This window comes from Salminus brasiliensis, chromosome 22 (assembly GCF_030463535.1).
Source record: "Salminus brasiliensis chromosome 22, fSalBra1.hap2, whole genome shotgun sequence".
Classification (NCBI taxonomy): domain Eukaryota; kingdom Metazoa; phylum Chordata; class Actinopteri; order Characiformes; family Bryconidae; genus Salminus; species Salminus brasiliensis.
Window position 1 is genome coordinate 1,512,505 of NC_132899.1, and position 10,454 is coordinate 1,522,958.

At 38.3% G+C, this 10,454-nt stretch overlaps 1 protein-coding gene across 2 annotated transcripts in view; it reads left to right on the forward strand.

Annotated features, from left to right (window-relative positions):
* The first annotated feature begins 1,180 nt into the window (after positions 1 to 1,180).
* lhpp (phospholysine phosphohistidine inorganic pyrophosphate phosphatase) overlaps positions 1,181 to 10,454 on the forward strand; it is a 50,880-nt gene continuing 41,606 nt past the window's right edge. The window contains exons 1-3 of one of the 2 annotated variants that reach the window (XM_072667833.1): positions 1,181 to 1,314; positions 5,394 to 5,581; positions 10,383 to 10,454. The exon at positions 10,383 to 10,454 is cut by the window's right edge and continues 82 nt beyond it. In XM_072667833.1, coding sequence (XP_072523934.1) covers positions 1,184 to 1,314; positions 5,394 to 5,581; positions 10,383 to 10,454 — 391 coding nt within the window. In that variant the 5' untranslated portion in view covers positions 1,181 to 1,183. Of the gene's footprint in view, positions 1,315 to 1,449; positions 1,544 to 5,393; positions 5,582 to 10,382 lie in introns of those variants that run through there. The other variant, XM_072667835.1, reaches the window with a different exon arrangement.

Below are 10,454 nucleotides of genomic sequence, written 5' to 3' on the forward strand. Positions count from 1 at the left end.
TAACAATTCAGCTTGCTGTTTTTAAAATGCATTCTTGATATTAGTATTATTAGACCATAATTATGGATTTAATGCTAGTACTTAATACTGGATATTAAAATCACCAGCAACTTCACTGTAGATTTTAATATTGCTTTAAATCTAGATATGAAATTAATTGTAAAATAATCGTGGTCATTAATATTGTTGAGATGTTTACTAGAATTTATCATTGATATATTGGATATGAATATTACTAGACCTTTAGTGTAGGTGTTAATAATATTGGAACTTCATTCTGGGTATTAATATTATTTTAATTTAATTCTGAATATTAACGTTATGAGACCTTTATCATGTGTATTAATGCTGTTAGATGTATTATATAGTAACTTTGAATATTATTAGATTATATTATATATGTTATTCATTTAATATTAATGATGAAACTTTTATATTAATAATATTCAGATTAAATGCTGTAAATAAATGTTATTCAATTTAATTATAGATATATATACAAAACATCATACTGAATATTAATTATGATTATTATTATTTCTGCTTTCACGTTTTAGAATAATATAATGTTTGTCTTTTAAATGTTTTTATTTTTTATATTTTATTCTATATTTATATTCTATATTCTTTAGCTTTGTATACTTTTTTATCTTTATATAATATTTAAAATTATTTTATTTGATCTTTTTTTCAGTACATAATACTGCATATTAATGATAAATTATATTATGTCTGTTTTAAATTTTAGAAAAATGTAATGCTTTTGTTTAATAATGTATTTTATCATTTTTTATCTTTATATTTGGACAGCTTTTATACATTTTATATATTTAAAGCTGTGAAATTACATAATTTTTATCAGAACATTATACTGAATATTAATTTTAAATTGTATTATGTCTGCTTTCTCACTTTAGAATAATAAAAATAGAATAATAATTTGTCATTCATAGCATTATTTTTTATATTTATATTTTTATCTTATTATATGTATCTTTTATTTGTTTAAAGTGAAAGTACACCGAGCACACAATGTACAAAAATAAAATAAAATAAATTTTGTTTTTTATTATATATTAATTGTATATATTATAAAAGCTGCGAGACTCGAAACTGCAGATCTGCTTAAACTACATTTCCCAGAAATCTCAGTCTCTGCCCATGCGCACGCGCAGCTGTCACCATGGCCGACGACAAGTGGACGGAGTGTGTGAGAAGTCTGAAGGGAGTGATTTTGGACATGTGCGGAGTGCTGTACGACAGCGGAGAGGGAGGCGGGGAGCCTATCGCGGGATCGGTGGAAGCGGTGGACAGGTGATAAACGGTGACCTGCAGCTCGAGCCGAGTAAACAGAGGCAGAACTGAGGACTGTCTGGACGGGAGGGGGCGCTCCAAACGGCATAAGCAGCCTGCCTAGTGCACTTAAAAGGGAGCTTAGACGCACTGCAGCCTTTTTATTATGCTGAGGAAGGGTCAGTGTGGTGTTCATTAGACAGCAGACGGACGTCTAAGAGCCAGGGGCCATATTCACTGTCCCCTACATGTGAGTATAGAGAGCACTGTTATGGATGACAGGTAATGCATCCGGGTACTTTGCCCTTGCATAATGCCCCGCCCCTTTTTAGCATCAGTCAACAGACGCCAGGGACGACCAGCACCGCACCCCAGCGATGTGAGCGGAGAGCGTCATCCATCTATCCGCCCCGGCTGCCGATGGGTAGCAGCATGACCGGGATTCGAACCAGCGACCCTCTGATCATAGACAGTTCCATTTATTGATCAATGTAATCAACAATCTTTCCAATTTGGCGTCTCCAATAGGATTGGGTTTGTTCTCATCCAAAAGGGGGCGTGGTCTTTTTAACGACAGGGAGGTTCAACAACGTAACGAAGGGTTTCGGACGCCTCGTTATGCACGTTAGTTAGAGTGTGAATCATCAATCCGAACAATGCAATGGATTATGGGTATTATGGATATTATTCCATGTCCACTAGGGTACATTGTTCGTACACTACTTTTTGTGGTGCATTGTGGGATTGCTGACATTTTTTGCACACTTTTTTAAAAAGACGTCACTAGAAAATGGCAGAAACTTCAAAGTAGTGCACTAGATAGTGAACAGGGACCAATTTTGAACACAGCTTATGAAGATATGTGTTAACACAAGGTCAGCTCTGTTAGCCGTTTAGCTTAGCTGTTCTTTATGTGATTTAATGGCCTAGCTGGTGTATCCTGACCAATTAGCAGCTGTAGTACAGCAGGGAACAACACCACCTTCTCTGATGAAGACGAGGGTTCGAGTCCTCAGCCTGGGAAACAGTAAGGGTTCTTGGACGAGTCAACGAGTCTGATGGACCAGCTTGGTCAGGTTGCTTGTGCTGGTGGACCCACTAAACAGCTAGCCGTTTCCAGCAGGCTAGTAGCCTATGCTAAGAAGTATCACAGCTCAGCGCTGGCAGTCTGTGGTCAGACAGTCCTGCTCTGTTGCATATCCATATTCATATCTGTGGTTAATAGAAGTTAATAGAACGGTTCTGTTTGAGGGGGAACGCTCATTCTAGATTCTAGAGAAACTCAGATTAGTCAGAACCTCTCAGACAGTTATTACACCTGAAGGTTATGAATGCTAGGAGAGTTCATACAGAGCTTATTAATTTCCCACTGCCAGCAAGCTGAATATAGAAAGGCTTCAGTGACTGGAAGAGCTGGAATGCTGGTGTCATTAGTTCGGACTAAGTTTGGAAAACGGCGTACACACAACAGGTGTATTTTGGTCAGCATTGATATTCACAGTTATTTAATTACTGAACATCTTGTATATATTGAAGTTGTCTTTAAAAGTGAAGTTAATATTTAAATATAATGGAATTGAAAAAATACAATAATATGATATTAAAATAAAAAGATAAAGAAGAAAATAAAGATAAATATGTCACGGTATGATGGAGCTTGTAAGGGGACATACTTCATATATATTTATATTTTAGGATATTTATTAAAAGAAAACAAAAACAGAATAAACAAGTGTAGAAGAAAACAATCTAAACACAGACTAACAGAAGCTACAAACAAAACAGGCAAGCAAACCTACCAAGTACTGAGACTGACCAAGAAAACAGAAACAGAACAAAGATACTGAGGAGGAGACTAACAAAAACCAAACCAACAGGTTAAGCAAAGACAAACAGAAGCCAGACACACAGAAGCCAGACACACAGAAGCCAGACACACAGACAGACAGACAAACAGAAGCCAGCCAGACAGACAGAAGCCAGACACACAGACAGACAGAAGCCAGACACACAGACGGAAGCCAGACACACAGACAGACAGACAAACAGAAGCCAGCCAGACAGACAGAAGCCAGACACACAGACAGACAGAAGCCAGACACACAGACGGAAGCCAGACACACAGACAGACAGACAAACAGAAGCCAGCCAGACAGACAGAAGCCAGACACACAGACAGACAGAAGCCAGACACACAGACGGAAGCCAGACACACAGACAGACAGAAGCCAGGCAACAGACAGAAGCCGGACAGACAGAAGCCGGACAGACAGACAGAAGCCAGACAGACAGACAGAAGCCAGACACACAGACAAAACCAGACACACAGACAGACAGAAGCCAGACACACAGACAGACAGAAGCCAGACACACAGACAGAAGCCAGACACACAGACAAAACCAGACACACAGACAGACAGAAGCCAGACACACAAACAGACAGAAGCCAGACACACAGACGGAAGCCAGACACACAGACAGACAGAAGCCAGGCAACAGACAGAAGCCGGACAGACAGACAAAAGCCAGACAGACAAAAGCCAGCCAGACGGATGCCAGACACACAGACGGATGCCAGACACACAGACAGAAGCCAGACAGACAGAAGCCAGACACACAGACAGAAGCCAGACAGACAGACAGAAGCCAGACAAACAGACAGAAGCCAGACAGACAGACAGAAGCCAGACAAACAGACAGACGCCAGACAAACAGACAGAAGCCAGGCAAACATAAGCCAGACAGACAGACAGAAGCCAGACACACAGACAGACAGATGTCAGACACACAGACAGAAGCCAGACACACAGACAGACAGAAGCCAGACAAACAGACAGAAGCCAGGCAAACATAAGCCAGACAGACAGACAGACAGAAGCCAGACACACAGACAGACAGATGTCAGACACACAGACAGAAGCCAGACAGACAGACAGAAGCCAGACAAACAGACAGAAGCCAGACAGACAGACAGACAGAAGCCTGACACACAGACAGAAGCCAGGCAAACAGAAGCCAGACAAACAGACAGAAGCCAGGCAAACAGAAGCCAGACACACAGACAGAAGCCAGGTAAACAGACAGACAAAAGCCAGACAGCCAAAAAACAGCCAGACGGATGTCAGACACACAGACAGAAGCCAGACAGCCAAAAGCCAGACACACAGACAGAAGCCAGACAGACAGACAGAAGCCGGACAGACAGACAGACAGACAGAAGCCAGCCAGATAGACAGACAGACAGACAGAAGCCGGACAGACAGACATAAACATGCACAAGACCAAACAGGGGAAGGCTGAAACAAAGGGGTACTTATACACAGGGACAACAAGGAACACCTAAGACTAACAAGGGGGCGTGGCTAGTGAGAAGACACAGGTGGGAACACTGACGAACAGGCGGGACTAGGACTGACAAACAAGCAGAGCCATGTGATTGAGAGAACATGGTGAGACCAAAATATAATTTAATACAAAATTAAGATTAAGATCATTGGATGCATCCAAAAAAAAATTGGAGCTTTCAGCCTCCTGGTGGAGGGATACATGCTGCAGGGTGTAATACGGATAAAAGTAGTCCCTAAAGAAAACTGGATTACCATCATCATCATCATCATCATCATTATCCCATATAAGACTCGTGTAGCTGCACTGGTGGGTTTGGACAGGAGATAAATTATGGGCTGTTTCTGTGTTGTTGTAGTCATGGCGACAGACGCCTGCTTCCATTCACCTCCACTGTACAGAGATCAGTGGCAGTGGTGGCTCAGCGGTTAGAGCGCCGGGATATTGATAACAGGGTTGTGGGTTCGATTCCCGGGCTCGGCAAGCTGCCACTGTTGGGCCCTTGAGCAAGGCCCTTTACCCTCTCTGCTCCCCGGGCGCTGGAGTTGGCTGCCCACCGCTCTGGGTGTGTGTGTGTACTCACTGCCCCTATCACATGTGTGTGTGTGAGTGTGTGTTCACTACCAGATGGGTTAAATGCGGAGGACACATTTCGCTGTACAGTGTACAGTGACAAATACGTGCACCTTTACCTTTACTTATCAGAGTGGGTCAGTTTCTCTGCAGTGAGGCTCAGTTCACTGTCTTTACCGCAGGCTCAGGGCTTCTGACCTGCAGCTCCGTTTCTGCACCAACGAGACTCAGGCCACGCGGGAGAGGTTTGTGGAGAAGCTCCGTCGGATGGGCTTCGAGATCAGTGCCAGCGAGGTGTTCCCTCCTGCCCCGGCTGTGGTGTCCGTCCTGAAACAGCGTGGCCTCCGACCCCACCTGCTGGTGCACGATGGTACGTCACAACAACCTGACACTCTGCCTGAGGAGATCCATCATACTGACCATGACACTTCTAGGAATAGGGGCTCCATCTGTGCCCCCCCCCCCCTACAAGAACCGTAAACTATTGAGTTTCCCTCATAGAGAACATATGGTTCTGTATGTATACACCAGTAGATTTACTGAAGTTTCAAGTTTCAGGTTTATTTGTCATTTGCACATCATGTCAGGACATTTATGCATTGAAATGCTTGTGCTGAGGCTCAGGTTGATGCTCTACAGGAGGACAAAATTATATACATACTAACATATTAAAATAAAATTATATAAAAATTATATTAAATAAATACAAAATACACAGAATATACAAAGACAGGAGGGATCTGTAGAAATTCTCTGATATGTACATTTATGAGAGTGTCTATCTGTAATTAACTATATAACATTAGAATAAACCCAAATAAACATAAAGTCAGTGGTCAGAGTGTCTACCTGTAATTAACTCTATATAACATTAGAATAAACCCAAATAAACATAAAGTCAGTGGTCAGTGAGAGTGTCTACCTGTAATTAACTCTATATAACATTAGAATAAACCCAAATAAACATAAAGTCAGTGGTCAGTGAGAGTGTCTACCTGTAATAAACTCTATATAACATTAGCATAAACCCAAATAAACAGAAAGTCAGTGGTCAGTGAGAGTGTCTACCTGTAATTAACTCTATATAACATTAGAATAAACCCAAATAAACATAAAGTCAGTGGTCAGTGAGAGTGTCTACCTGTAATAAACTCTATATAACATTAGAATAAACCCAAATAAACATAAAGTCAGCGGTCAGTGAGTGTCTACCTATAATTAACTCTATATAACATTAGCATAAACCCAAATAAACAGAAAGTCAGTGGTCAGTGAGAGCGTCTACCTGTAATTAACTCTATATAACATTAGAATAAACCCAAACAAACATAAAGTCAGCGGTCAGTGAGAGTGTCTACCTGTAATAAACTCTATATAACATTAGAATAAACCCAAATAAACATAAAGTCAGCGGTCAGTGAGAGTGTCTACCTGTAATTAACTCTATATAACATTAGAATAAACCCAAATAAACATAAAGTCAGTGGTCAGTGAGAGTGTCTACCTGTAATTAACTCTATATAACATTAGAATAAACCCAAATAAACATAAAGTCAGTGGTCAGTGAGAGTGTCTGCCTGTAATTAACTATATATAACATTAGAATAAACCCAAATAAACATAAAGTCAGTGGTCAGTGAGAGTGTCTACCTGTAATTAACTCTATATAACATTAGAATAAACCCAAATAAACATAAAGTCAGCGGTCAGTGAGAGTGTCTACCTGTAATTAACTCTATATAACATTAGAATAAACCCAAATAAACATAAAGTCAGCGTTCAGTGAGAGTCTACCTGTAATTAACTCTATATAACATTAGAATTAACCCAAATAGACAGAAAGTCAGTGGTCAGTGAGAGTGTCTACCTGTAATTAACTCTATATAACATTAGAATAAACCCAAATAAACATAAAGTCAGTGGTCAGTGAGAGTGTCTACCTGTAATTAACTCTATATAACATTAGAATAAACCCAAATAAACATAAAGTCAGTGGTCAGTGAGAGTGTCTACCTGTAATTAACTATATATAACATTAGAATAAACCCAAATAAACATAAAGTCAGTGGTCAGTGAGAGTGTCTACCTGTAATTAACTCTATATAACATTAGAATTAACCCAAATAAACATAAAGTCAGTGGTCAGTGAGAGCGTCTACCTGTAATTAACTCTATATAACATTAGAATAAACCCAAAAAACATAAAGTCAGTGGTCAGTGAGAGTGTCTACCTGTAATTAACTCTATATAACATTAGAATTAACCCAAATAAACACAGTCAGTGGTCAGTGAGAGCGTCTACCTGTAATTAACTCTATATAACATTAGAATAAACCCAAATAAACATAAAGTCAGTGGTCAGTGAGAGCGTCTACCTGTAATTAACTCTATATAACATTAGAATAAACCCAAAAAACATAAAGTCAGTGGTCAGTGAGAGTGTCTACCTGTAATTAACTCTATATAACATTAGAATTAACCCAAATAAACACAGTCAGTGGTCAGTGAGAGCGTCTACCTGTAATTAACTCTATATAACATTAGAATAAACCCAAATAAACATAAAGTCAGTGTTCAGTGAGAGTGTCTACCTGTAATTAACTATATATAACATTAGAATAAACCCAAATAAACATAAAGTCAGTGGTCAGTGAGAGTGTCTACCTGTAATTAACTCTATATAACATTAGAATAAACCCAAATAAACATAAAGTCAGCGGTCAGTGAGAGTGTCTACCTGTAATTAACTCTATATAACATTAGAATAAACCCAAATAAACATAAAGTCAGTGTTCAGTGAGAGTCTACCTGTAATTAACTCTATATAACATTAGAATTAACCCAAATAGACAGAAAGTCAGTGGTCAGTGAGAGTGTCTACCTGTAATTAACTCTATATAACATTAGAATAAACCCAAATAAACATAAAGTCAGTGGTCAGTGAGAGTGTCTACCTGTAATTAACTCTATATAACATTAGAATAAACCCAAATAAACATAAAGTCAGTGGTCAGTGAGAGTGTCTACCTGTAATTAACTATATATAACATTAGAATAAACCCAAATAAACATAAAGTCAGTGGTCAGTGAGAGTGTCTACCTGTAATTAACTCTATATAACATTAGAATTAACCCAAATAAACATAAAGTCAGTGGTCAGTGAGAGCGTCTACCTGTAATTAACTCTATATAACATTAGAATAAACCCAAAAAACATAAAGTCAGTGGTCAGTGAGAGTGTCTACCTGTAATTAACTCTATATAACATTAGAATTAACCCAAATAAACACAGTCAGTGGTCAGTGAGAGCGTCTACCTGTAATTAACTCTATATAACATTAGAATAAACCCAAATAAACATAAAGTCAGTGGTCAGTGAGAGCGTCTACCTGTAATTAACTCTATATAACATTAGAATAAACCCAAAAAACATAAAGTCAGTGGTCAGTGAGAGTGTCTACCTGTAATTAACTCTATATAACATTAGAATTAACCCAAATAAACACAGTCAGTGGTCAGTGAGAGCGTCTACCTGTAATTAACTCTATATAACATTAGAATAAACCCAAATAAACATAAAGTCAGTGTTCAGTGAGAGTGTCTACCTGTAATTAACTCTATATAACATTAGAATAAACTCAAATAAACATAAAGTCAGCGGTCAGTGAGAGTGTCTACCTGTAATTAACTCTATATAACATTAGAATAAACCCAAATAAACATAAAGTCAGTGGTCGGTGAGAGTGTCTACCTGTAATTAACTCTATATAACATTAGAATAAACCCAAATAAACATAAAGTCAGTGTTCAGTGAGAGTGTCTACCTGTAATTAACTCTATATAACATTAGAATAAACCCAAATAAACATAAAGTCAGCGGTCAGTGAGTGTCTACCTGTAATTAACTCTATATAACATTAGCATGAACCCAAATAAACAGAAAGTCAGTAGTCAGTGAGTGTCTACCTGTAATTAACTCTATATAACATTAGAATAAACCCAAATAAACAGAAAGTCAGTGGTCAGTGAGAGCGTCTACCTGTAATTAACTCTATATAACATTAGAATAAACCCAAACAAACATAAAGTCAGCGGTCAGTGAGAGTGTCTACCTGTAATTAACTCTATATAACATTAGAATAAACCCAAATAAACATAAAGTCAGCGGTCAGTGAGAGTGTCTACCTGTAATTAACTCTATATAACATTAGAATAAACCCAAATAAACATGTGGTTAGTGAGAGTGTCTACCTGTAATTAACTCTATATAACATTAGAATAAACCCAAATAAACATAAAGTCAGTGGTCAGTGAGAGTGTCTACCTGTAATTAACTCTATATAACATTAGAATAAACCCAAATAAACATAAAGTCAGTGGTCAGTGAGAGTGTCTACCTGTAATTAACTCTATATAACATTAGAATAAACCCAAATAAACATAAAGTCAGTGGTCAGTGAGAGTGTCTACCTGTAATTAACTCTATATAACATTAGAATTAACCCAAATAAACATAAAGTCAGTGGTCAGTGAGAGTGTCTACCTGTAATTAACTCTATATAACATTAGAATAAACCCAAATAAACATAAAGTCAGTGGTCGGTGAGAGTGTCTACCTGTAATTAACTCTATATAACATTAGAATAAACCCAAATAAACATAAAGTCAGTGTTCAGTGAGAGTGTCTACCTGTAATTAACTCTATATAACATTAGAATAAACTCAAATAAACATAAAGTCAGCGGTCAGTGAGAGTGTCTACCTGTAATTAACTCTATATAACATTAGAATAAACCCAAATAAACATAAAGTCAGTGGTCGGTGAGAGTGTCTACCTGTAATTAACTCTATATAACATTAGAATAAACCCAAATAAACATAAAGTCAGTGGTCAGTGAGAGTGTCTACCTGTTTTCTTACCTTTGAATGAGTCTGAAATGTGTTCATATGTAGACATGTTGTTTATTGAAGCCTCATTACCATAAATCTGCTGAAGCTGAGTTGGTGAAAGAGGGGGAATCAGTGAGTCTGTTTTTCAGCTCTTAAACATGACAAGGCGGCCGAGTCCAGGCAAGTCCTGTGCAGTCCAAACACTGTAACACCAGTCATACCATGTCTTTAGTGTGTGTGTGTGTGTGTGTGTGTGTGTGTGTGTGTGTGTGTGGTTGCAGACTTGGTGCCAGAGTTTGACAGTGTGGATAAGAGCAATCCGAACTGCGTGGTCATTGGAGACGCTGCAGATC